The sequence below is a fragment of the Saccopteryx leptura genome, chromosome 13 (assembly GCF_036850995.1).
Source record: "Saccopteryx leptura isolate mSacLep1 chromosome 13, mSacLep1_pri_phased_curated, whole genome shotgun sequence".
NCBI lineage: Eukaryota > Metazoa > Chordata > Mammalia > Chiroptera > Emballonuridae > Saccopteryx > Saccopteryx leptura.
The window spans coordinates 2,346,271-2,374,228 of record NC_089515.1 but is presented as its reverse complement, the minus strand read 5'-3'; the positions used below and the strand labels follow the sequence as shown (position 1 = coordinate 2,374,228).

The 27,958-nt window shown below is 57.6% G+C and overlaps 1 protein-coding gene across 1 annotated transcript in view; it reads right to left on the bottom strand.

Moving 5' to 3' along the window:
* TCERG1L (transcription elongation regulator 1 like) overlaps positions 1-27,958 on the bottom strand; it is a 110,275-nt gene that overhangs the window by 9,913 nt on the left and 72,404 nt on the right. Inside the window, exons 5-9 of the mRNA XM_066355177.1 lie at positions 24,388-24,479; positions 21,777-21,865; positions 18,199-18,353; positions 11,507-11,576; positions 4,380-4,515 (exon numbers count right to left, since the gene is read on the bottom strand). Coding sequence (XP_066211274.1) covers positions 4,380-4,515; positions 11,507-11,576; positions 18,199-18,353; positions 21,777-21,865; positions 24,388-24,479 — 542 coding nt within the window. The remainder of the gene's footprint in view (positions 1-4,379; positions 4,516-11,506; positions 11,577-18,198; positions 18,354-21,776; positions 21,866-24,387; positions 24,480-27,958) is intronic.

Sequence of the window (27,958 nt, the reverse complement as noted above, 5' to 3'; positions counted from 1 at the left end):
CCTGGGCAGGGGTGAGCTCCTGGGCTCACTGGCTGTTTCAACAACATCCCCTTCACGTCCGAGCTCCAAGCGGGTTAAACTGTTCCTGGTAGCAATGCTGCTTCCACATACACACGCTTCGCTGGGTACATCATAACATGCATTTATTTAGTTGGCAACTTCTATCTTTAATAATAAAATCAAAGCCTTTTTCAATCTTCACACGTTCTTTTATCAGCAGGATGGCCCAGCAGCACCCGGGGACTCCCTTCCATGGGCTGAGAATAGGGTGGAATGTTGACAGTCTCGGGGAGCGGGGCGGGGACTCCTGGAAATGTCGGGCAGAATGGTCCCCCTGCTCTGTGACGGAGGAGGCGCTGACCGCGTGAGCAGCAGGGCGGTTCCAGAGAGAAGCAGCCCTCCTGTGCCCAGGTGCTGACCTGCCCCTCCAGGGCTCTCTCCTCCTAAGCACCCCACAGCCCGAACGTTGCCAGTTCCACTCCGACGGGACGCCTAGCCACCCTGGGCCCCTCCCTCCTGCCTGCAGGCTCCGGCTCACACCCAGCACTGTCCTTGGTCATCAGCACTCCCACCGTTTCCCCCTTTATACAGGTTCCCGGAGCACATGGCTGTGTCCTCCTCCGTCTCTGGCTCCGGAGCTCCTGAAGACTGAAGGCGGTTTGAGGTGGACACAGCCCGGAAGGAAGCAGACCGGCGGGGGGACAGACAGGCTGCGCCCTTGGCGTGTCCCGGGTGGTGAGGCAGGGTCCTCTGTGGATCTCCTGGAAGCAACCCTGAGACAACGGGGGGGGGGGGGGGCGCAGTCGGCGCACGCAGGCACTGATTCCCGGCACGCTGGACATGGACATGCGGAAGGAGAAACAGAACGGTGCTGCAGGAGCCCTGGACAGTCCAGGAGGACCTGCCGGAACCTGCTTGAGGTTTGCCTCCCAGGGGCGGGAAGTGAGGATTTGCATCCTGGCTCCCACTGGTCCTGGGCTGAGCGAGGCCTCCAGAAATACTTCATTCTGAATTAAGAGGTGGGCGTGGTCTGCCTGTGGAAAGTTCCAGGAGCTCAGGTGAGCCAGATGTCCTCTTGCTTACGAGAGGTAAGTGGGGAGCCTGGGACACCCCGACTCCCACCCTCGTTCTCCCGGGCTCACAGTCTTCTACCGATTTCAGGGTTGCTTTTTTCCTACTTTGATGGATAAATAGAATTTTATGCTGTCATTCCACAATATACTTGGTGGATGTAATTGATGCTGAGGGCTTCTTTCACCTCAGAGACCGCTGTAAGGGGTCATCTCCGTGAGCAGAGTGTCCAGTGCTGATGGAGAGGTGCCCGTGTCTGAAATGCTGAGTCCCCGAAGGCCGAGGTGGCTGGTCCGGGAGGAGCAGCCACAGTGGAGAAGCGGAAGAAACACCCACCAAGAGACAGAACAAGATTCTTCAAGTCATCAACAGGGAACACCTACAAGTGCCGGCACCGTCAGCTTCTTTCTGCAAGTGCCGGCGCCGTGAGCTGGCCAACCGGGTCCTCCAGACCTGCCGCCCACAGTTACGGGGGTGGGGGGAGTGATTGGGGGGTGCGGGAGTACCTGGTACAAAATGCCTTTTTCAAAAACAAGCTGGGACGTCAGGCAAATGTTTGTGCAAAACACAGATGACGCGTCAGTGGGACCATCAAACTGTCGTTGGAGGTGGCGGCATTGGGAACCGGTGCTCTGTAAATGAGGGGTGGGGTTTCTGGACGGAGAACTCTCACGCCCTCAACAGAAACGTTTTCTGAACATTTATACTAATATTTTTAAAATGCATAAAATGAGGAAATAGTATACAAGGTTAGACGTCAGGTTAAACCTTATGAAATTGACTATAGTATATTAAAATATATACAATAATTATATATAATATATATATAATATATATTGTTTGGCCATATTTATAGCTCAATATCTGTTAGGCTGCAAGATAAAAACATTTACAGTATTTTTGATGTTTTTTAAAACTGTAATTCCGAAAAAGAGACTGGATGAAAATGTACCTAATTGATAGAATGACTGTCTCTTAAGGCACCATTTCAGGGGAACTTTTTTTCTTATTTATTTTCCTAATATTTTGCAAATTTTCTATCACAAGCATGCATTCCTTTTAAGGCACAATGTTATTAGTGGTGTTATTATGTGTCTTGTGAGAGTTGGGGGAGTTGCCATAGGAGCCTCAGGCAGATGAGCGTCCCGTGAAGCAGAGAGCCGCCGTGTAGAGTGGACACTGAGGGTGCCCGGGATGTGGGTCACTCATCTCTCGTCATCCTCACATCCTGGGCCGCCTCTCCTGCTGCCTGCTACCTGCACGTTAGCCACAGGACCCCAGCAAAGAGCCTCTGCTACACTGGTACCCACTGTGCCCTAGCACCCTTCCGGCCGAGGCTGTCCCTGTGCAGCTGGGGACGGGTGGCCCGGCCGTGGTGAGTGTGCCATCTGTGAGGTCCTTGTTCTAGTAGAGCCAAAGTCCAGGGCTTGCAGCTATAGATGGCCGCAGGGTCAGCGAGCCTCCCAGAGGCTGCCCACAGCTGGGTCACCCACAGAGGGTCCCCAGGTCCCTGAATGAAGAGCCTCTTCTTTCCCGGCTCCTGGGAGAGCCAGACTCACTTCCAAAGGATGCTTTACAGAAGGGAGAGGTTCTCAATAAATTGTCCTCAATAAATTGTCTCGAATGCATTTCTCTAGATAGGCAGGATTAGATTAATAATCTGCTATTCAATTAAAGGGGTCCCTTTATAGACTGAAATTTAAAAGCAAGCTGTATTGTGGTTTGAACAGTAAAACGAAATAAAAGCCAACCTTCCGTGGAGCCATCAATTACCTTCTATAAAACCACGGAGCGGAGCCCTCCCCCAACCCCCAGTCCCCACAGTCCTCCTCAAACTGTGCCCTCTGTAAGCCACTAGAAACCCCCAGGACCTGGCTTCATCATTCCACAAGTACATGAACTCCTGAGCAAACACAATAAAAAAAAAAAAAATAAGTCTTGTTAATCACTCAGTGCATGAAAAAAAAAAAAAAAGAATGACCTTTTCTGTGCCTCATTTTTAAGCAACTAGACATCTTACGAGCTTAGCGACGGCATCCTCATGGACACGAGTAACTTATGGAGTGTGCTGGCCCATTTTATAAAGTCAAAAAGTCATAAACGGTGCCCTGCTTTATGCCACCAGCAGTAAATCCAGGTCGGTCTTTGCGATCCGTGAGCTGCGTGTGGGTTTCTTCTGAACTCCCGTAAGGCTGGGGTTCAGGCTTCACCCCGGACTCTTCCTCCCGGAGGGGAAACCAGCACAATGGGGCTGCTGCTTCTCGTTCCCAAAGCTCACATCTGAGCATCTAGAGATGAGAGAGACCTCCCACCCCCGGCGAGGCAACAGTGCTCAGGAAATCTTGTTGGTCAACCAATGGCACTGGGATCCCCGCAAGTGACCATCTGCACTTAGCCCGCCGGCGCCCTCAGGAAGGAAAGGAGGGTCCCCTGGGCAGCCCTGGTCCCACGTGGGTGAGTTTGATGCCGTGACGGTACATTGGGGATGGTGCATGTCCAAAACAAACAGATGACAACATAGCTCTGAGTAAGGTGAACCTACAGGGGTGTCAGGAGGCCCCCACCCTCCAGGATCCGTGGCTCGCTGCGTAACCCGGGGCCACGAAAGGACGCAGAGCCCTGCTCGGACGTCCCCGCGCCCCAGCTCCCACTGCACCGGCCCCGGGGTGGGGGTGCTGACGACTGTGGGGGGGTGCTTTTACATTCCCAAGGTCACGGACAGCGCTCGTGACAATGATCATCACACCCAGGGTCCCCTCGTGGCCTCTGCGTGACATCTCATGGTGTGAAGAAAGATCCAGCTGGGCTCACCTACTGTTTCGGCTCACTGTTCTACCCCAGAGCCAAAGCAGGAGATGAACCCACAGGAAGGAGGTTCGAGGATCAAATAAATGCTTTCAAAGATGAGATGCGTACTCAACGACAATGAAGACCTCTCAGAAACTAAAAGCAGTTGGGCGGATCCGGAGGTGGGAAGATCCAGCGTGAGGAAGGAAACCGTCTCTCTGGGAGGGGTGTGGACCCTGCAGCCCGGCCATGGGCCAGCAGGAAGCTCAACACAGACCGGCGCTTCCCGTGTGTGGTCCCGGGGACGGTCCCTTTCGGGAGACCCATCCCGTTTCCCTCCCCGGCTCCGGCCAGGCCCCCACCTCCCACGCTCTGCTCTCTCCTCCCAGACAAAAACCCCCAAATTTCATCCAGCCGGCCTGCTCCGGGGGGCCCCTGAGGAAGCAGAGCACATCCCAGGCGGCGGGGACGGGGACTCCGTGACTGGCTCTGGGAGCCGCGGCCGGCGTGCGGGCCCTTACCCCTCTCTCCAGGAGCATGTCTCGGAAGTGCGTCACCCGCTCCTCCAGGGGCAGAAGGATCTGGGGTGGCGGCGTCCTGCTGTCCCTGTCCTCGCGCTCCGCCTCCTCTGGCCCGACACGTACCTGGCCTTCGGTCCTTTGGGGCACAAGACGCGGAGAGTTAAACAGGTCCCTGGAGACCAGAGGTAGATTTAAAGGTGGGCACACCGGGCACATGCCCTGGGCTCCAACTTCTGAAGGGCCCCCCCAGAACCCCAACATGACACTTCTTTCTAATGACACCAAGTTTGGTGTCATATGTGCAACTTTAACATGAATAGTACATAATATTTTTTATTTATTTAAAAATAGGGTTGGCCCTGGCCAGTTGGCTCAGCAATAGAGCGTCGGCCTGGCGTGCGGGGGACCCGGGTTCGATTCCCGGCCAGGGCACATAGGAGAAGCGCCCATCTGCTTCTCCACCCCTCCCCCTCTCCTTCCTCTCTGTCTCTCTCTTCCCCTCCCGCAGCCAAGGCTCCATTGGAGCAAAGATGGCCCGGGTGCTGGGGATGGCTCCTTGGCCTCTGCCCCAGGCGCTGGAGTGGCTCTGGTCGTGGCAGAGTGACACCCCGGAGGGGCAGAGCATCGCCCCCTGGTGGGCAGAGTGTCGCCCCTGGTCGTCCGCTGGGTGGATCCCGGTCGGGCACATGCGGGAGTCTGTCTGACTGTCTCTCCCCATTTCCAGCTTCAGAAAAATACAAAAAAAAAAAAAAAAATAGGGTTAACGTGTTTTTATTTTCTCTCTTTTTTTTTTAAGGGGCTCAGTATTTTCTTCTGCGCCCGGGGCCTCAACTGACCTTAATCCGCCTTTGCTGGAGACCCAGCCATTTTTCATCACAGCTTTGAAGGTGCCTTGAGTAACCTGTTACGAGCAAAGCCTCTCGTTCTTTGAAAACTCTGTTTAAATCCCAGTGCCATCAACCCAGCAAAAGCAGAGGTGTCTGCTCTTGTGACTTGAACCGTGGTGTTGTCTTTGGGGCAGAAAGCGGAGATGGAAGCCCTAACCAACGGACCCCAGTGGAAGAAGAGCCAGAGGTCTGTGTGCACCCCAGCTGCCGCCAGGGCCCACGGGGAAGGAAGCCCGGCATAGCCGTCATGCTGCGAGACGCGGCTGTCACCCAAGGCACAGGAGTACACCTTCCACTTGAACAAATCGTCAGCGTTTGCACACCTGGCTCCACTTTTTCGGGGAGAGGCTCCCTCATTTTGCACCACTGTGTGAAGACCGTTACGAGGAGAGCTCTTCTACCGCCACTCGGGGTGTGGAGAGCGTTGTCCTGTGTTCTAGCCCAAAACGGAGATTTTCAGTGACAACAGGGAGACCAGGACCCCCCGGGGTTAGATGGTTAACGTCCCTCACACCCTCACGTCTGGCACCGAGCTCTCGCTGGGGGTGATTTTGGTCCAGGGACGTTGGGCAGTGTCTGGAGACATTTGTGGTGGTCACCCCTGGGGAGGTGCTCTCAGCATCCAGGAGTAGAGGCAGGGGTGCTGCTAACAGTACAGGAGGCCAACCTGGCCAAGGGGCCCCCTGGGGGACTCTCGGGGACACGGGTGATATCTTCACTACTGCTGCCTTTGGGAGGAGAAAATGGGACTGTTTAAGGTCATAGGGTCACTTAGTGGCCAGGACCAGGTGAATCCCACTAAGTAGGTGGCCTTTCTGTCACTGTCTGTCCAGGGTATTGTGAAAATCCGTTAGACCAATTTGAGGACCCACTGAGACTATTCTACGCCTAACAGCATTCTATGCTAACAAGGGCTTTCACGCCCTAAGGTTGTAATTGGATTAATCCAACCTAATACGAAAACAGTGCAAAGAAAAAGAGCTATTGCTCAGCCCATTAGAAAAATCTTACTTATCCACCAACTCTTTTAGGAGAAAACTTAACATTCTTTCCTTGTGGAATTCTGAGAAAGGAAAACTACCAGCGGATTTGCAAACTATATATTCCAAAGAGTATAATTAGGATTTCTTCATAATACATTTTCATTAGTGAAAAATAGAAGTGTGGAAACAAGACTTGGGTTGTTGTAACCTGAAATAAGATTAATCAGCGTGGTGCGAGCTCACCGACGATTGCGAGTTACCGCTTATTCGACAACGTTTCCCGCAGAAGCCCTGGAATGCTTCCAGACGGCGAAGCCATTCCTTCCGTTAGATTTGGTTCAAAAGAAAATGCAAACTTGCTAAGTATCGTTTAATATCCTCATGGCTGAACGACTTCGGTACCTTCAGAGAAGAGTCAATGCGAAGACTTCTCATAAAGCGAGCTCAAGTGAAGACTACCCTGCGGAGAAGAGGCAGCGTCCCCCAAGGTCACAGTGTCTGGGTTCCCACGCCACAGTGGCCGGATGGGGTGGGGAACGGCCTCTGGGGGGGGGCATGGTTACACTGCATGGCAGGGCCCTCACTGGACGGACGCACTGCTAGGGAAATGTCCTGGCATCGTGTACGGGCAGGGAGGGGGCTTTGTCTCGTCTGGCCTGCCCCACCCCCAGCAGGTGCCACCCCCCCCCCGAGTCTGGGGCTGTAGGCTGGGGTCTCTTTACTCCGAGGGCAGCCCCACACCTGCCTCTGTCCCCCACCCTTTAGAACAGCGATGCCAACCTGTTTCATCTCCCGTCACATAAACTAATTACTAAGATTCTGCAGCACACCAAAAAACGACATTATAATATTTTGCTGATCTGACAAAAAAAAAGAAAAAGAAAAATAGGTATCCTGTGGACTCACTCAGCAGATGGCCATCGCCATGTCAGCCACTGTCCTGTTTCTGATGAGCTCAGGGAAACGGGGTCCGCACCCATGACAACAGAGCCAGGGAGCGCATGTTCTAAACATTCTTGCAGCCCACGGCTGGCAACTGCCAGACCCAGACCGGAGGGTTGGAGCTGCCAGCCCCCCCCAGAAGGGCAAGGGGGTCCTGGAGGCTGAGATCAGTCACATGACCCACATTCCATCAGTCATGCCAAGACACGGTCCCTACTGACACTCTGATACAAAAAGTCCTGTATGAGGAGGTTGGGGAGCTTCCTAGCTGGGGAGCGTAACGGGGTACCAGGAGCGGGTGCACCCTGAGTCCACACTCGGGGCCCCCCCCGGGACCTCCGCCCCGGTGCCCCTGCCTCTGTCGCTCCCGCGGTGTCCCCTTCACGCCGTCTGTCGTTGTCAGGGTGGCTCTCTGAGTCCTGTGAGGCATCTAGTGATTTATCAAAACTGAAGGGGTGTGTGGGCACCCTGAATTTATAGCCAAATTGAACAGAAGGGTGGGTGGCCTGGGTGGTCCCCGCACATACCGGCATCTGAAGCAGGGAAGGTCGTGCGAGACTGAGCCCTCAGCCTCGGGGGGGCATGATGCCCTCAGCCTCGGGGGGGGGCGATGCCCTCAGCCTCGGGGGGCGCGATGCCCTCAGCCTCGGGGGGCGCGATGCCCTCAGCTTCGGGGGGCGCGATGCCCTCAGCCTCGGGGGGGGCATGATGCCCTCAGCCTCGGGGGGCGCGATGCCCTCAGCCTCGGGGGGTGCAATGCCCTCAGCCTCGGGGGGGGGCATGATGCCCTCAGCCTCGGGGGGCGCGATGCCCTCAGCCTCGGGGGGCGCGATGCCCTCAGCCTCGGTGGGTGCGATGCCCTCAGCTTCGGGGGGCGCGATGCCCTCAGCCTCGGGGGGGGCATGATGCCCTCAGCCTCGGGGGGGGCATGATGCCCTCAGCTTCGGGGGGCGCGATGCCCTCAGCCTCGGGGGGCATGATGCCCTCAGCTTCGGGGGGTGCAATGCCCTCAGCCTCGGGGGGCATGATGCCCTCAGCCTCGGGGGGCGCGATGCCCTCAGCCTCGGTGGGTGCAATGCCCTCAGCCTCGGGGGGGGCATGATGCCCTCAGCCTCGGTGGGTGCAATGCCCTCAGCCTCGGGGGGGCATGATGCCCTCAGCTTCGGGGGGCACGATGCCCTCAGCCTCGGTGGGTGCAATGCCCCTCCAGGCAGTTAGCGTGAGACTGAGTGGAATTGTAGGCTATCGGCCTAAGGGCCTGCAGGCCAGCCAGACCCAGGGACCCAGGTGGTGGCCAGGGCCCGAGCGTGGATGCAGGTGCCACGGGACCTCTGCCCCGTGCCTGCACGGCCTCCACACCTGGCACCAGGATGGACAGTGAGGCCGTCCCCTGGAGGAAGGAGGGTCCACTTCAGCTTTCTCTTCGTCCCAGCCAATGTATCGCTGGCCCTTTCTTCTCGAATGCGTCTTATGCTTAATTTCACCCGGGTGTCTACGCCACACAGCACGCTTCTGCTGGATGCTTGACGTAACACCCTTGTTTCATTCAGCACCCCAAGTGCTTAAAACAACACATGTGAGAAGCAAATCTGAACTCTAAACAGAACCACACATCAGAAACAGGCCGAACAGAACCGCCGGACACCACACAGACGGGGAAGCCAACTGCCCGTTTTCTGGGTCCAGGGAGGTCTGACCTTGAGTCGTGTGTGTTCTGGGACGGCCCTCACCGGGTCATTTCAAACATTTCAGTCACCTGAAAGCTGGTCATGGTGACATTTCGGAACAGCCTCATTTGCTCCCGGGTTATTGGTACAACTGACTTCCTTCCGTCTGGGTGTCTGGGTGAGAGTGTCCACAGGGGTCTCACTTGTGCCGAGGACCTGACGGTGTCGGTGGGGGAAGGGCATCACCCCAAATCTCGTCATTGTCAGACCCTCATCTCTCAAGACAGCCAATGCAGCTGCAGGTGGGGGACTCGGACATGGCAGGGGGCTTTAAAGTGCTTTCTGATCAGGGAACATTATAGCTTATACAGAAAGAGCGGTCTCAATGCGTGGACTTCAGCGGCTCCCCGGAGGTCTGCTCTCTGACCGCGGAGGCCAGCGTCTGCCGGACAGAACCGCCCTGCGGCAGAGGTAAGCTTGTGCCGCGCCTGGACCCACGGTCAGAACCCGCCACGGACACACAGAGACACACGTCCAGCCAGCCTGGGGCGTCCACTCAGAGCCAGTGACATGCAGACGGGCGCTGGGGAGGGACCTGTCGGAACGCGGCAGCTTCCAGACAGAAGCGGAGACACGGATGTGAACTGGCTCATGAATCAGCGCGGGGACATGCTGGACCCTTGTCCAGTCCCGTGGCCGCTGCTGAGGCGTTGCCCTCCCAGACCTCAGGGGTGGGTCTGCCTCTTGCCCCGGGACAGTGACGCCTGGGGTGTGACGGAAGCCTGAGTGACTCCCCGGCTTCTCGGGCACATCCACGAGCCAAACGGACGGCATCCTGCAAGACCTCCCCGCGCCTTGCAGGGCTCGTGCTCAGTCGCGGCTGCTGTTCAGATGAAACGAGTGTTTTGACGTTATGAAGGTGCCAACTGCTGAGACTCCGGCGGACTGGGGGATGGAGGCGGCGTCCTAGCAGCCTGGGTCCCAGTCCGTTCCCTCCAACAGGGGTTCAAAGTCACCGAGTAACGGCGGCATTTCCGCCTTTCTTGCACCTCAGGGACCTCGTCTGGCTTTCAAAATCACTGATGTCTCCCCAAAGACCAGCAGAGACTGGCTTCGCTGATGCCCACGGCAAGAACGCAGAAGTAAGGAGATGCAGGGTGTTCCTTCTCCTGGAGCCCTCGGCCCCGCTGGAGTCACTCTGTGTCCACCCTCTGTGGCTCTTTGATGCCCCAACGTGACTTTCTAAGGAGATTTTGGGGAAAAAGAGCATGAAAATAGAGGCTTGGGGGATTGGGTGAAGGGCTTCCTCACTCCAGCACCACAGGAAGCCCCATGTCCCCTTCACCCCAAGAGGGGACTCCTGCCTCCTACGGGAGGACAGTGCTTACCCTTCCCTGCACTGTTTCTGGAAAGTTCTGTAATGTTTGTTTGTTATCTGTTGAAATGACCATATTCCTGGGCCCTGATCAGAATAAGGAAGGGCATGGTGGGAGGGGCCCAGCGGTGACGACATCGAAGGGCCCGGCGATCCCGCTCAGGTCTAACTCTGCAGGTCGGTGGTTCCGTGGGCATCCATGGAAGAGGCGAGGCCACTCCGGACCCCACTGCCCGGCACCCGCTGGCCTGGGCTCTCTCCTTCCTGACACTGAAGAGGTGAAACTGGCCGCCGGCTCTCCGGACAGGCTCTCACTTCCCCTCACAACGGCAGACTTCCATGACTACACAAGTATCGCTTCTTCCAAGGAGCATTTTTCAACAGAGAAGATGTAAACAGTGCTGGCGTTCTTGACAGCAAGCTCCCTGCCGCAGGTCTGGGGCACCCCACACGGGGCGGGGGACGGGGACGGTGACACACAGACGCCTGGTAGGTGACTAACTGCACCATCGGGGCCCTGACGAGGGCCAGTTCCGCCGGGACTCTGGGCACCATGTGAGCTCCGGGAGTGGCCTGAGAAACTCCTTCGGGGGGTGCTGCCTTTGAGATGCACCCCCAGCCACCCCTCCTGGCCAAAGATGGGTGCCCGGCGACCACGTCACACCTCGATCGCTCCCTCCTGGGATCCTCAGACACACTGACCCCGACTTTTACCCCCTTATGTGGAACTCAGTAGGAAAAGCAGCACAGACCGACCGGGGCCTGCCGGGGGCTCAGGGGGTGACAGTGACCCCCTGGGCTTGAGCGGAAGGGCAGTCTTCCCGCCCACAGGTGCTGCCACCACCATGAACAGAAGGCAGTGCACAGGCTCCCATGGGGAGCCGCCCTGTCACGCCCCGTCACGCCCCACGTGTGGCAGGAAGTCATGGGGGTCCTCACGTTCACGGTAACCTCCAGTTGCCGTCAGGAGTTTCCGCCATCTCATTTGGCTGATGAAAATCCCGAGATCAGGACCTGACCCCCAAACCCACCTCTCACCTGGCACATGGACGCCCTGGTCCACTCCCACAGGGCTCCGGAAGGAAGAGCCACCGAGACTCAGGGTTCCTGGGGTCATAGCAGAGATGGAGCCGGAGACCCCCCGCTGGCTGTCAGCACTGAACCTCTGCTCTGCTCAGCCAATGAGCCACGGTGTCCCCGACTGCGGTCCCGCCCCCACCCCCCCACGACCTGCCCGGGAGAGACACCACGGGGCACGCACACGGACACCTACCGGTTCCTCTTGGTTCTCAGGACCGGGGCTTCCCTGCTGTCTTCGGAACTTGACCCGTCGCTGTGGTCGGCTGAAAGACAGGGGAGTGTGGGTGGAGAGAGGGCACGCACCGCTCGGGGGACCGGCCGGACGCCTGCCTGCAGACTCCTGGGGGAAACTCAGAAAATGGGGTTCCCTCTGGCATTCACTCTGCTCCTGCAACCCGCTTCCCTGGGAACAAACACTTCCTGCCATTTCAGCCACAGGACCCCCATTTCCTGTAGCGAAGCGTCCCCAGCCACCATCCACTGAGAGGCGGCCAGGTCCACCGAGGGGCGGCCAGGTCCATGGAGGGGCGGCCAGGCTCACCAAGGGGCGGCCAGGTCCATCGAGGGGCAGCCAGGCTCACCAAGGGGCCGGAGGACAGGGAACTGAAGGAGCAGAAGCATCCCCCCGGCTCCCAGGCGCTCCCTTCTATTCCAGATCTGCCTGGTGTCCCCGCGGGGAACCCAGACCCAGGCTCCTTGTCTGTTCACCACCATGAATAACCAGACTCCCCTTCCGGCCACGTCCCTCTCTGCTGGCTCTGTGTCTACTTCAAAACGCCGGACTGATCTGTGAGAGAGCTCCCCTCCTTTGCCCCGGAGAGGTCACTCTGTCCATGTTGGATGAGCTCTTAGAATGAAGCAGGAAAGAGGCCTTTCCCTGTTTCGTGTTCGTCCGCAGAAGGGAGCGAAGAAAAGGAGTGTTCCTGACCGAGGCGCGGTTTCCCCACGCCGCCTGCGGTCTCCACTGCCTGCCACCTGCTTTTCATTTCTACGTGTCTCCCAGGAAACCACTTTCTCACGATTGTGCCCCCCCCATCCCCGTCTGGACGCCGGTGCAGGGGACTGGGCTCTGCAGAGCACCCCGTGACCCCGCCTGCCGCCCGCTGCCCAGGGTGCCCGTCCTGTCTGGGGAGGCCCTCTGCACGGAGAACGAGGTCCAGGACAAACGAGGTCCAGTCCAATAACTGGAGGCCCTCCGACCCCCTCCCTCTGCGCCACCTGACAGCCCCCCTCTGCGCCCTCGGCCTGGATTCCCAATCACGCCTCCGTCCCAGCCCCGGCTCCCGCCTGGTGGCAGCTGCACCTTCCCCGTAGACAGCGTGGCTGTTCGTAAGGTGGGGTTGGTTCTGGAGGCTCCAGTAGGCTCTAGCCCACCCGGCATCTTGGTTCTAGGGGCCTCCTCCCACTGATGGCCACCACGCCGCATCCCACACAGCGCACCGCGCCGTCATGGGACCGGAGTGAGTCCTGAGCCAGACCCGGCCGTTGGCCGGCTGGCGGCATCTGCCAGCAGAGCCAGCTGGTCTTACCACACACACACTCTGCCAAGAGGCTGTGCCAGAAAGGAGACATTTCAAACATGGAGCGGAATCGGGGTCCTTGAGGGCGGTGCGGGAGAGGGGCGGGTGCACGGAGCCCAGGGACGATTTCCGGGCTCTTGGCTGTACTGTTCGGCCCAGCACCGGTGACAGGAGGGGCGTCCTGCGCACGTGGATGTCAGCGGGATCCCCAGTCTCCTCCCGCCTGAGGCCAGTGGCACTCCCTCCCCTCTGTGCAGAACCCCCCCTCCTAGAGTGGTGACCCACAGGCAGGTGAGTGCCGTCCAGAGTCACAAGGACCCGCAGTGCCCACGGCCGCCCTGACCCTTCCCTACGGGGCTGCCTGGCAGGTTCCACCAGCCTTAGGTAAAATGGGCAGCTGCTCACTGCTTCCCGGGCAGGTCAGCGAGGACTCCCTGCAGGGGTGGCCATCTGCTCCTTCCCCGCCTTCTCTGGGGTCATATGACAGAGACTGGCCAGTGTGGGCGCTGAAACAGAGCTGAGGAAGTGGGTCACCTGGTTCCCTCATTGTGCAAAGCGGAAGCTCCGGCCGGGCCCCTGCACAGGGTCGGAGGTGGGACACGGTCCATGTGGAGGTCAGGGTTGCTTCCAAAGAGCCAGGCAGGTAGGTCTGCATAGGGGAAGCCCCCCTCAGCCCCTGTTCCCCCCGATGAGCCCCTTGGAGAACACTAAGCATTCCCACTCCCCGTGGTCTCGGGTCTTGCTGAGTGTGGCCCCCTGGTCCCACTCTAGGTGGAGACCCCGTGTGCAAACACAGTTGGGACGGCTGCCCTCCCACAGTCGCAGCTGAGTGGCCTAGGGGACAGCGTATGCCCCACTCAGTGAAAGGCAGGTCATCACCAAGGTACCTGGGTCTTGCACGTAAATGACTAAATTGTCTATAGGGCAAGTGAAGCCAGCGAGGTGGGTACTGTCGCAGGCTGGGGACAAATCAGCATGAATGTAAGAGGCTGCCTGCACCCGGCTGTTCCCGACTTGGGCACGGGACCGGAGTGCTCTCCGCACGCCTGGGCGTTGGGCCAGGCAGCCCTCCTGGAACGTGGAGGCAGACCCACCAGGGTGCAAAGCAGGACCCCCTCTAACAGCAGAGCGACCTTGGTCGAGTTCATTCACCTGGTGCCCTCAGTTCTCTCTTGTGTGGAATAAACAGGACGATGGCAGCTTGCAGAATAATGGCCCTCAGAGATGGCATGCCCTGATCCCGGCAGCCTGTGGCCAAGGAAGATGAAGGCTGCCCACCCAGGACGTGAGATGAAACCCAAGGTAACTGCCCAACTGCCGGCTGATGGAGCCACTCTGCGCACGTTCCGGGTGGGCAAGGCTGAGCTATGACATTCCGGAGGCTCGGTGTAGTAAATGCATCTGTGGCTTGTGATAGCTTCGACTCAGGCTGGGTTTATGGGGACATCCCCTCATCATAGACAGAGGAGCATCTGCAGCCTCTAAACAGAAGAGCTTATTAGAGCCCAGGAGTAGTGCAGCACGTCACGGACGCCTGGAAAGCGCTCCCCACTTCCCTCTAGTTCACAGGCATTTCCTCTCAACTAACAGCTCGGCTGCAGGAGCCATAAAAAACCTGGGTGCTTTGCAAGATAATTAGAAAATAATTCAGGCCTCCGTCTTAATCTCTCAGCAATGCTCCCAGTGTGAAAAGGGTGCTTTTTCCTTATCTGCGGAAGGACGGGCAGCTCAGCACCGTCAGCAGCTCGGTACGCTGCACTGGGGGTGCCACACATGCTCAGCTCCCCTTCAGTGCCTGCCTGTCCAGGTAAACATGCAAACATGCACACACACACATGCACTCACATGCACATGTGCACACCCATGCACGCACACATGCACACCCATGCATGCACACATGCACTTGTGCACACATGCATGCACTCCCATGCATACACACATGCATGCACACACATGCACACAACACATGCATGGACACACATGCATGCACACACCCTCGTATGCATATGCACACAAACCCACGTGTGTATGCACAATGTACATACACATGCATGCACACATGTACATATGTGCATGCACACCTCTAAACCGAATAGCAGCCACACGTGGTCCTTATACAATTTGTTTTGCTTCCTCTTACAGAATACTGGGTATCAACCGGAACACTCAGTTGTTCTGCCTCAGACTAGAAACAGTTATGACTACACACCAGTCTATAACAGTTAGCAAAACGTTGACATCTCCGCCGGTGACAATCTCTCCTAGGGCTGGTTCTTATCATAATTAGGGTCAAATTATTTCATGAGTCACGACAGATGACTCAGCAGGAAAAAAAAATGCCACTGACTGCTGGCTGACAGTCATCAACTCTGCCCGGCACTTGCTAATGAGCCCTTAGAAGAAACATCTCCTGTCCCGAGGGCCCCGCAGCACACAGAACCGTCGGGTGGCTCTCAGGAAATGTGAGGCGGCAAGCTCCATTCCACCCGCGACAGAAAGCCGAGAACTGAGGTCACTGGCACGTCTTTAAGATTCAGGTTTAAAAAAAGTGACCGGTTTAAGTAATCTTTTTTTGAAAAGGGAAAGCAAGGTTAAAAACTCGGGTCAGCACAGGCCATCCTAGTATCACAGCTCCACCAAGGTAGAGTCGCCAGGGCCACCAGAGTGGGGGTGGGGGGTGGGGGAAACACCTGCATCTGTCGTGTCTCAATTCACTGCATGTTCCCGGTTGTGCTGGTGAGACTGAGGGCCTCGCTCTCTCCCCTCCTCCTTTATAGGAGCACTGACCCGTGAACCCAGGTCACCCTCGTCCCTGTCGTGAAATAAACAAGTTAGACAGGGTGGCCGTGAGACCAAGGAAGCTCAAAGCCGGGGCCTCTACCTAAACCTGTCCCTGCCCGGAGCTAACCAGATCAATCTAAACACCAAGAACAAGAACGGCCGGTCACAAACAGCCAGTGAGGCTTCACGCCACAGCTCGCCCACGCTGTCCCATCCCTGCGCCCACACCTTGACCAAGAATTCTTTCCCTGTGGGCCAGGCACGCCCGACCACGTCCTGTTCCGGGCTCCCCGGTGAGAATCGCTTTTGCTCAAGTGAATCCTTGAAATCTGTAACACGCCTCAGCCCCTCTTTCTCCACCGTCTGTCTCTCTCCTGCGGTCCTCCCGAAGCTTGACCTGGTGCGGGGGACCCTGTGGGGGGAGGGGAGCGTGCGAACAGAGGTTCTGTTTCTCTTGGACCTGCCCTGGCTTGCTACAAATGAGAAGAATTGGAGAGCAACAAACTGCACTTGACTGCTAATGAGCCAGCTCCCTGCTCAAGCCCACCAAGGCTCCAGAAAAATAAATAAAAGCAGCACCCAATTATCTACAAGAGGGCAAGCTAGCCGAGGAGCAAGGAGCCTGCCGGCGTGATCCGATCCCTTACCCAGCAAAACGTGACCACCGCTACGATGCCCCGAGCGCTTCTCACGGGCCATGGGGTCTCCTGACCTTCCCCACCACCGTACAAAGTCCTGCGTCCAAGAGGATGGAGCCCTGGGACCCCATCACAGACGGAGGAGCACCTGCAGCCTCTAGTAGAGGTAGAAGAGTGGTTTTCTACCTGGGGCTTTAGCTCAAGCCCTCGTTCAGCGTGTGAAGTATCCCTCTTAAAAACAGATGCCAGTCTCCTGACCTGTGGTGGCACAGCAGATAAAGCATCGACCTGGAACGCTGAGGTCGCCGGTTCGAAACCCTTGGCTTGCCTGGTCAGGGCACATATGGGAGTTAGTGTTTCCTGCTCCTCCCCGCCAAAATGAATTTTTAAAAATGGACGCCAGTCAATCAGAGGGTGGAGAAAACTCCTGCACCCCATTTCTATTACAGCTGGACGTAGCTGAGAGGGAGAAGGGTCCATCACCCCAAAATGTGCCTCTGTAGGAGATGGTGACTTTTAAGGAACAAAAAAACTCAGAAAGAAAGTTTGACCTTCCCTCTCATGACCAAAAGATATCTAGCTAGAGGGCCTGCTCTGAGAAGGAAGCTCTCACCGTATGAGCTAGTTTCACGTGAGCTACATGTCACAGACAGAGAGGATCCCAGCACGGCCACCGTGGGAGACGGCCCTGCAAACATTCAGCTTCCAAACAGTGGCTTTTCCATCCCTGCGGGGAGCTGTCTTCCTGCCCTTTGAAGTCTGGGTGACACACCCACCTTCATGGCCTGGCTTGTCCTCGAGCCCCATGCTCTTATGGAGCCCTGTGGGCACAGCCATCGGAAACCTGGGACACTGTCCCCGGTTAATCTGTCTCCTGTGGGCTGGACGATGAGCCCAGCCAGAACTCGGAAAGGTGGCAGGTAAATTATTTTCTCCTCCCCCCCCACCCCACAGTGCGGTGAGTACCGATTCCGTTAATTATGCACCCAGAATGCTTTTCTCTTTCCAGCCTCTGTTGACTCAAGCTCTCTGAAGAATGTTCTTATTATCTGACATGAAATAAACACATGAAACCTGCCATCTCTCCGTCTTAACAGATGACCGCTGGCTTCGCAAGGGTGGCTGTCACCGCGTCCCCCAGCGCTGTTAAAATGTCAAGAAAAATACTCCCCTCTAAAGTGCCAATTAAACGCCTCCGATCTGACTAACACTGTGGGCTGCTGCCATGGGCGTCAGCCCGAGAGGGGGCAGAATCAGAAGTACCACCGCGAACCGAACCGAAAGCTCCATCTTTCAAGTGGTCAAGTGCTCTGTGCTGACCCCAGGGCTCCCCAGGAGCTCAGGGCGGGCTCCCCGCCCCGCCCGCAGGCGATCAAACCCGCAGCGGGTCTATGTGGAAAGGACACTTTTTGAAGACGTTCGATGACGTTCGTTCTCCGGGTCTGGGGCCGCCTTGTCGGCAGCAGCTGCTCCTGCGCCCCCACCTAGCTCCTTCCCAGGCACGTGGTTCCCTGAATTCCGGGACCCCTCAAATAGACAATGGTGGCTTCGGGCAGAGGCGGGAGAAAATACACTGCTTGTTTGTGTGTACCTCTGGGGTGCATGAGACATTCAGAAAAAATTAGACGCCAGCTAATGACGGTGCCAGCTAGGACATCCGGATTGGCTGGGGGGGGGGGGGGAATGGAGGGTTGGCTCTCGGTTAAAAATACAACTCGCAAAGAGAGCCAGAGCCGACCCTCGGGCGGGATCGATGTTTCCGCAGAAGGTGCTATAAAAACTGAGTTCCTGAATTTTGAAATAGTGAACAATTCCTTAAAAATCAATCCCCCCCTGCCCCCCCCACCAGGAATAAAGTTCTCCCGTCCGCTCCACTCGCTCACCAGGAGCACAGAGTCCGGACGCAGCCCCGACCCCGGGGCCGGCCAGCAGCCCGCACGCCGTACCTGCGGGGGCCTCCAGCTTGCGCTTGTGGGGCGGGTCTTCAATGATCCTGTTGAGGTCCCCACGGTGCCGCAGGTCCAGGGGCTTCTCCCACACGGACAGCTGCATCGTGGGGTTGAAGAAGAAGACCCGGTCGTCGTCCGTCCAGACCACACACCTGCGGGCATCGGACACTCGGGTCGGACATGGCCGGCCTGGAGGTCGCCCCCACCCCCGAAGTCCTCCCAGTGACCGGGTTTCCAAAGAAAAGGGACGGCCCCACCGCCGACCGGAGCCCGCAGAGAGCTCGGCCGTCCCACGAGCCTCCGTCCCGGGTCCTGCCCTTTCCCCTGAAGAACTGGAGATACAGGACACCGGAACACATGCGTTCCAACAGGTCCCCCCCCCCCCCCCCCCGCGCGTTGAACCAGGTCCTGTGTTCCCAGGTCAACAAGCTTGTTTCCTCACTGAGTTCCCGGGGTTACTTTCTCCATCGGTTGAAGTGAACGTAGGGAAAGTTAGTTTAACCGAAAAAGGAGCCTTTTTCTTCTTTTCTTTCTTTCTTTCTTTCTTTCTTTCTTTCTTTCTTTCTTTCTTTCTTTCTTTCTTTCTTTCTTTCCTTCCTTCCTTCCTTCCTTCCTTCCTTCCTTCCTTCCTTCCTTCTTCCTTCCCTCCCTTCCCTCCCTTCCCTCCCTTCCTTCCTTCCTTCCTTCCTTCCTTCCTTCCCTTTCTTTCTCTCTTTCTTTCTTTCTTTCTTTCTTTCTTTCTTTCTTTCTTTCTTTCTTTCTTTCTTTCTTTCCTTCTTTCCTTCTTTCTTTTTCTTTCTTTCTTTCTTTCCTCTTTCTTTCTCTCTCTCTCTCTCTCTCTCTCTTTCTTTCTTTACTTCTCCTCCTGTTCTATGTGCTTTAAAAGTGCAAAAGCACTGGCCCTGCAAACACAGACTCCAGCCACCCCAGGGTCCGTGCGGGGCGGGCGGGGGGCTGCAGGACCCTCAGCTCTCGCACCCAGACCCACGGATGCCTGCCAGGAGATGGTGTGGTATCTGCATATAACCCACGCACGCCCTCCCCCGTTTCATTTAAATCCTCTGTGGGTCACTTGTAACACCGAGCACATTGTAAATGCCAGGTGACCACTGTCACTTTCCATTTGGACATGGAGAAGGAGGCTCTATGTTTGGGGACTTATTTGGCCTAATTTCCTCCCCAATCCTGGATCATCTGCTGTACGGGGAATATCCCCCATCTGAGCTCCCGGTGCGGGGTCCAGAGACACCCCCAGAAATCCTGGCAAGGTGAAGAGCCAGCACCCTGGATCGCCCCAGAGGGCGGGAAATGGTCACACCTCACTAGCTTCCAGCACCCCCCGAGCTTCTGACATGGGGGGGGAGGGGGAGACAGCGCCGCTGGTCGGGGACTCACCAGGCACCGTTCCCCGGGAGAGAGCGGAATGGCAACAATCAACACGGCCCGTTTATATCCAGGCACAAAGTGCCCAGGCTCTGTGCCGCGGAGACACAGGTGCGACTCAGCCAGGCTGCTTCTGGCGGAGCGGACACGCCAGAGGGATTCCCCTGGAGAAATGGGCCTCTACCCACTCGTGACAGGTGGTTTCAAGTGGACCAGGCCAGCTGCAGCACGAAAGTTAATTTTATGCGTCGTTTTACGCACACTTTAAGTGACAGGTCTATGTCCCCCTCTTCCGTCACGCTGTGTGGCTTCTGGATGGCGGCATCCTCCCTCTTTCTGTCCCCGTGCCCCAGAGGGTAGAATTCGATGGAACCAGGGTCCTTTAAGTCCAGTACCAAACATCCCACTTAGCAGTCCTAATATACAGGACAGTTGGATTTTATCAAAGAGGATCAGAGCTGCTGCTTCGCTCTCCACAACGGGATCTGCACGGTCCCCTCTAGCAGCAGAGCCCGGCGTTTACAGGCTCTGCAGGCTGCTGCTCTCCCCAAGCTTCAGCCTCACCCCCCCAACACAGACACACACGTTGGGTCTCTCTCTCCATCTGTGTTAGCCTCTCTGCGCCCTGTCCCGAGAGAAGTGTCCCCCGGGGGACCGAGCCTGACGCTCACTGGGTCACGACGTCCCAGGGCTGCGGACTTGGAACCGACACGTGGTGTCTCTGTGTGTGTGTCCTCTGCTGTCTGCTCTCGTTCCTCATTCCGCTGTCTTTGTCTCGGGGTGACCAGTGGGGCTGGCCTGGCAGGCCGAGTAGCCCTGGCTTGTCCATGGGGTGCAGTGGGTGGGGGGGCCAAGGGGTCTGCGGACATGGGGATTTAGGGAGGAGAGAGGAGGAGCCTCCGTCCCGCCTCCCCTCCTGGGCGGTCGTGGTTTATAATAAAACCTACGTGTTTGATCTTGGTCCTGTTTCTGGCACAGAGGACCCAAAACCCTTGGTGTTTCGTCCATGAAGAGAGGGGCGTGATGAAGCCCCTTCCAAGCACTCCTGGGTGAGGCTAACAGAGGGGCTCTGGGAAGGGTCTGGGGGCTGGGTGGGCACCAGGGAAGCCAGCCCTGTGGCGAAAGGGTGGGAACCTGTAGACCTCCAGGTAGGGAACGGAGGGCCGAGGTTGGGGTCAGTCACCAGGGGCCAGTGATCTCATCGATCCCCATGCCCACGTAATGGAGTGTCCACAAGGATGGCGTTGGGACAGCTTCCAGGTAGCTGGACTGTATGAGGGTCTGGACCCCACTCAGCGTTTTGCATTGTTTACAGGGTATTGCCAAATGGGAAAACCCACAGCTCCCACAACCAGAAGGTCACGCCTTCTACTTAATTATGCCCCCCAGAACACACGCTGGTACTGAACTCACTTCGACCCCCCCCCCCAGATGGTGAGTTGGGAGGCTGGCCTGCCTTGAAGCACACAGGAGGGAGTCTGTGACAGGAGACCCCAGGCAGTGCTCGGGCCCACGTGGAAGTCAATATCTGGTGATCGTTGTCCCCAGTTCCCGGCATCAAATTCCAAACACCCTCGGAACTGGCCGAGTGACAGGAACCTCTGTCCTAAGTCACTAGCCCCTGGGACCACAGCTGAGATCACGAGAACAAGGGGGGGGCTCCCTCGACGATGTCGGCTCCCGGGGGGCACCGTGCCCCCCCCGCCACCCCCCACTCTCTCCCGGCTTCAGGCTCCGAAACTACTTCGTCCTGTGATAACCTTCTCATTCTATGTCCGGATCACTCCACGGCGAGAGGACATTTTAAGACACTGCAGACGGTGCTCGTTTGCGGAAGGCATTTGGAGCAGGGCGTTCTCACAGGCGAGGAGCCCCCAAGGGCGGCCGGGGAGAGCCAGGCGCGCTTTCCTTTAAGAATCCCCCCCCTCCCCGTCCCTAACTCTGGAGCAGAGGATGCCACAAGCCAGAGGGAGGCTGCCACTCCTGCAGCCCCGGTCTGGTGGACGCACACGCACTGGTGTGACAGTTTTAACGGGCGTTCACAGGGGCACCACCGAAAGTCTGTTCTCCCTCCACCTGCCATCCGGTTGCAGATGAACGTCTGAGCCACCATCTTATCTAAGGCGCACGCATCACCCTGTGGGGACAAGACAGGCTACCCCTCCTTGCTCTCGGGTTTCTGCGCCTCTTACCAGGGGGAGCCCGGCACCGGGGTGGAGGCCACCGGTCTGTTGCCTTTGGCCGCGCTGTCCTCTCCCGCCTCCAGGAGGGATGGAGGCTCCTGTCAACAGAGAGAGGAGAGGAGAGCACTGTTTTATCTTTTTATGTCAACACCCATCCTCCATTACAGACAGCCACGCAGAGAACAGCAAGTCTCCTTCAGACGGGCCTGCCCATGGTCACCACGTGACAAGGCCCCACTCAGCACACTGAGCTCGGGGGCCAGGCGGCTGTGCTGGGGATATGGAGTCCACAGCACACAGACCACGGGGAGCCACTCAGACAAAGGCGTCTCCCAATTATCTCAGATGAGCTCAGCACTCTGCTTCCGCAGACATGCAGTGGATGGCAGTGGCCCAGGGTCACTCCCGGATGCCTTTGCTTCTTGGGGGCCGGCGAGCCCACCGGATTCATCTCTGAGAACAGGATGACCTGGCGGCTGGAGTCACCATGCCAGCAAAACGCTGCGTTTGGCAACAGAGAAACTCGAAGCTGTGAGAAGTCCTGGGTGCAGCTCGGACCGGCCACATCCAGGTCGCTTGAAGGCAGGAGGGCGTGAGCTCACGTCCTTGCAGAGTCTGGTGGCACCAGGGACTGTCCCCTTTCCCCGGGCACCGAGCTGGGGGCAGAGCTCAAGGGGCGTCATGCTGTGGAAGCAGTTCTGTGCACAGTGGGGTTTGAACAATACCGTGTGCCTCTCTCTGCATTTAGAAAATAAAGAATGCTTGAGCTCCTAAAAGAACATTAAGTCTTATTCCTTAAAATTAAAGAGAAAAAAAAACAAAACAACAAACCATGTGTCTAAAGGAGCCAAAGGTGAGATAAATTTGGAATGTGTAAACTGATGCTCTGGTCAGACCGTGGACAACAGAGGGAGGCTACGGCCTAGTGACACTGTCCACCCATGAGCTGAAGGCTGAGAGAGCTCTCGTCACCAAGACTGAACGCCCAAGAGGAAGGACGGGAAGTCTGGGATGAAAGCGTTCACGCGGGAAAGCTCCCCCGTTTCCTTGGGAACGGCGACAGCAGGCAGGACGTCTCGTTGCCATTAGACAAGTCAGGCCCCGAAAACGGGGGGTCGTCCATTCACACGTGCCCATTGCTGTTGTTCTGGGGTCTTCCCGGGGCCCGTGGCTCATTGTGACACGTACCCACACTACATACGTGAGTTGTCATGCATAGAATGTCCCCTAAATTCATAAGTTTTTAAAGAGCAGTCTGTTTTTCGAATTTGGGGGGTTGTAGAAAACGTCTCTGTTTCCTCTGCTACAACAAGGTCGAGAAGCATAATTAATGTCACGGAGTATTCAGAGAGGGTTGTGTTGAAAAACACATGAAGACCAGAATTTATGCCGCTCGTTCAATTAGAAAAACGAGGGGAGGTTTTCACTCTGGGGCGAGTTGAATGGTGGCAACCCAACAAGGGGCCTCTGAGCAGTGGATCACCCGCTAACCATTCGGGGAGAGACGGTGGCTGTAATTAGTGACAGGACAGACACTTTGGCGATGCCAGGACTCTGAGTCGCGAATTACGGCGGCCCCTTCCCGGGGCCGCGCAAGTGGTGATATCCTGTTGGCAATAAAAACGGCTCATTGAGGGGAAGCCCCCGCTTCACGCTTAAGGTAATACAGGTGAATTAGACCCGCAGAGCAGAGTGGCGCAGGAAGCAGCGCAGGTCCCGGCCGGGCTGATTGATCAGCACAATCAATCAATCACCTTGCAGGGCGAACCTGATCCCGCACAGGGAAACCCCGCGTCGAGGAGCGAAGCTCTAGTGTGCCGTACGCAGCACGCGCGGCCCGCTCGCACCACGGCATTGGCACCAGGTGGACACGAAGTCATGGACGCTGGCTGGGATGGGGCCCAGGAATACCACGCCTGGGGAACTGGCACAGAAACCAGCGTGACAGGGACGTCCCTGTCCCGGGCCTCTGTGTCAGCAGAGACACAGCTGACAATGCCAAGGGAGAGGGAGTGTCCACGGAACCCTGGTCGGACCAGAGGCCTCCCGTCCCCCGGGCAGGTCGGGGCGAGATAGGCTCCTCTGGGGACCTTCAGATGTAGCCACGGCAGCATCTCCCAGGTTTGTGTGGCAGCAACACGCCAAAGGCGTTCGCGGGTGGGCCTCAAATGCCACTTGGCAACTGGGAAAAGAGGAGGCCTAAGGCTAGAACGTCTTAAAAACAACAAAAAAATAATAACAAAAAAAAAAAATGTGTGTTGGGTTCTCTTCAAGAGTCAAAGCCAAACGCTGACCAGGGAACGGTCTGGGGGGTGTCTTCCCACGGCCGGCTAATCTGTGTGCACGAGCATCCCCTGAAATGTGGGGACAGGACACAGGGGCCAGGGTCACACCCGCCCTCCTCTGAACAGAGCGTTGCCCGGCGAGCTCTGGGCCCCGGGTCCGAGCAGGCGGCCGGCTGCGTCTCCTACGCCTTCCCCTCCCCCCCGGGGCTTCCTCTGCAATTTCTGGGTTCGACGGACTTGTGTGGGGACCAGCGAAGTGTAGGTGGAGGGCGTTGGGGAGGGTCTGCAGCCTCAGCCCCCCCCCCCCACCCAGAGCTTTGCATCCCAGGACTGACCTTGTCTCTTTCGCCCCTGCCCGGGCTCTTCCTGTCCGTGGGCAGCCTCAGGGCTGGAGGGCGGGGCCTGCAGACACGCCTCCTGCTTTTCTCTGCGGGAGCAAAACAGTCGTCATTAGCATTCCACGTCAGCTTGGAAGAACAACACAAGGACAAAACGCCAGCTTGCACATTCAGTTGGTGAGCCGACAGTGCATCCCCCGAAGGCCTGTGCTGTCACATGGTCTCGTGACAAGTCCCTCCAGCGACGCCTAGTTCCTCTGGCCGCGAGAGCCCCCGTGCTCAACGCAGTCAGCCCCACCTTGCAGACCAGGCCACGTGGGTTTTGGTTGAGGAGACAGGCGCTCCCTGACAAGGACAGAGGGCCGACGTGGGACAGACTTTCTCAGACTTTCCACGGCAGGTGGCCACGAGGGGCCCCCTCGGTCCCACCCTCCTCTGTTGGCTCCTTGCTGAGGTGGCTGCTGGCTCTGCCAGGAGTCAGCTGACCCAGCACTTTGAAAAGCCGTTTGGGAGAAAGGGGGAAAGAAATGTCAGAAGCATGGATTCTCAACAGAAAAACGAAGTTTAAGTTCCGTCCTGTTTCAAAATGTCTACATCGACCTTCAATGTTTGCGAGAGACAAGCAGGTGTCAGGAGCGGCTCCAAGATGGGCCACTGTCAGTGCTGAGAATTCGGAGGGAACCCCAAACCCACGCACCCACCTAACAGATACAGTCACCACAGAGACCCCGAGAGGCACGCGTGGTCAGGACGCTTTGGAAGCATCTGTCCAGCCCAGGAAGGTCCCAGGTGAATCCCTCCCCGTGGAGGGGAGGATGGAGGACGATGTGCTGCTTTGTACACATGTGTGTTCCTGTGTGCATGCACATGTGTGTTCCTGTGTGTGCACATGTGTTCCTGTGTGTGCACATGTGTGTTCTTGTGTGTATGCACATGTGTGCACACACGGGAAGTGGCAGGAAGGTGCCTCGAAGTCCCCTCGAAGCCCTGGCATCTGCACTTGGAGGGTGGAGGGGGGAAGGGCCAGAGCCCTGTCCACCTGCCTCCCAGCTTCCTCAGGACCCTGCTGCCTCTGGCCTCCTCTGGCCTCCATTGGGGAAGGAGCCCCACGGGCTGGGCTTCCACGGGGGCCCAGCCATCACGCCTGAGGTGGACGTCTGTGCCCGGAACCCTGATAGCTGCACAGCAGTGTGCCAAGGGGACAGTCCTGGACCCCACAGAGGGCGTTCTCCTGGACAAGGCAGAAACCCCAGGGAAGATGGGTCCCCTCTCTCTGTCAGGTGGACAGATGGACGGACAGAGGGTGTTATGACCACAGCAAGGCTCTCATCAACTGGCTGTCAGACTGAAGACCCCACGGGCTCTGCCCACAGCCAGCAGGCTGGGCCGGGCTGTTAAAGGGCCTTTAGCTCAGGCTGGCAGCCAATGGACCATGTCTCTGCACAAAGGTGGCACCGGACACCAAACCCCTGAGCAGCTGTGACCACCGCCAAGAGTCACACCTCGGGGCCTGGCAATGCCACACGCGGGCCTGTTTCAGGACTAGCCTTGGGGCAGGGGCTGCCAGCCTCTCCCTGAGCTGTACAACCAAACCTGACCCCTGACCCCAGGAGCCACGCTCTGTTCTCTGACCCCCGTGGTGCTGAGCAGAGCCCCGGCCTGGCCCCAACGCGCCCAGAGCCCACTGCTTGTCAAGACGTCAAGGTCAGGAGGAGCCTGATACCTCGGTCTCTACAGGTCCTGTGCAGGGCCACGCTGTCCCCACCCCCGGCTCCCTGTCTGCAAAACAGAGTCAGCGATCACTGCGTCTCCAGCCAGAGGGAAGCCACAGGGTAGGAGACAATGTAGGAAGCAGGTTGTTGGCTGTGAGACTCGAGAAAAATGTCACAGACACAGAAGCATTGCCAGAAAGAATGGGTGTGATGGGGGAGAGACCCAGAGACCTCAGAGAGGGGGCTCTGTTTTGCAAGCACGGGACCACTTCCTGCAGGCCTTCCGTTGTAGCGGGGCCACCCCACCCTCAGGTGAACCATGCTTGTGCACCAGCGTCCACGTCAATGCCGCTCTGGCCACATGTCCTCCATGCCCTCCCCCTTGTTTCCGCTGCTCGGGAGACCGTCTGACAGCTGGAGTCCTAACAACCTGAATGCCGGCCACCCTCGGCACTGGTGTCTTCCTCCTCCGGTGAAGCAAACCATCAAGCAGGGTGGGGGCTGAATTAGACTCATACAGCTTTTCTGGGCACCCTGTCCCCACAGCACCTCCTACGGAGCCCGTGCTGTAATGAGTTACCCAGGGGGCTCCGTCTCGGCCTCAGCTGGCTCCCGAACTGACCACCCACCAACGATGCCCCAGAGGGGAGCTCAGGAAACAGTTGTGGGGCCCAGCTTCCTCGTCGCCCCCACCACCCCTTCCACGGAGACCCAGTCCCAAGCAGAACCAAGAGAAAGGGTGGAAAACCTTCAACTTCAAATGAAATCGAACGTTTCAGTTATGACCCCGGACTTGGCGCATTTAGGGACATGCATTGTGGCTAGAAATGCACAGAGGGCTTTTCCTGCCGGAGCACGTGTCAAGGCCCTGGGGTAGTGATTCCATTCAAGCCCGAGGGGCCATCAGGGAAGGCTGGGCTTGTGTCTGGTTCCACAGCACCTGCCTCAAGTCCACATGGTGGCTGCGTACCGTCAGAACACGTGTGACCACGGTATTGTATGTACAAATTGTGTCAGGAAAGTTGCCGGTGGAACCGTGTACCAACAGTACTGCCCTCGGGCGGGAGCAGCCGCACTCACATGTCCTCCCCCCGTCATCTGGAGAGGACGTAAAAGTCCGTCTTCCACTGAGAACAGTGACCTTTGTAAGGTCAGTGGCGTGGCAGTCCTCACTGAGAAGAGAGGTTGGGTGACCACTGTAACCCCCTAATCACACCCGTCCCCCCGAACTCCCGAGACGAGGTTTGTGCCTGGCCCTGTGTGGTCTCCCTGCTGCCAGCACCGTGACCGGCCCTGACGTCTACAGCCACCTCGGAGGTGTGCAGTAGGCGCGCGCCCCGAGCTCTCTCACTGGAAACTGGGTCTGCGTCGCGGCTGCCGCACCCAGGACGGTGCCTTCTCTACGGCTCTCCCTGGACGGCCACTTCTGGGGTCCACACCGAGGCACTAAAGTGCTCTCTGCTCCAGGGCTCTCCACAGGCTCTGACGATATGGTCATGCAATACTCCCCTGCGTGCCAAAGAGAAGTCGTTTATGGAGGAAAATCAACAAAGCGGTTGTGAGACTGTGGGCGCTGAAGCACTCGGGGTGCACGCGGCATCTTCCCGCCCCGGGGAGAGGTGGGCGGGAACACCCTCAGGCGCCACTAACACGTCGCTGGTGGAGACCAGCCCTGCACTGCGTCACGCTCGCCGATGGCCCTCGGTTAGACTCCTCTGGGCACGGCTGAGCAACAGGAGGACGGGGAAGGTCTCCTGGAAGTCTGGAAGGAGAGAAGGGGTGGAAGTGGACAGTCTTCCCGCCCGTGAACTGACCAGGACACACTGGCTGCTCACGTGAGAGCCAGACAGGGGCGG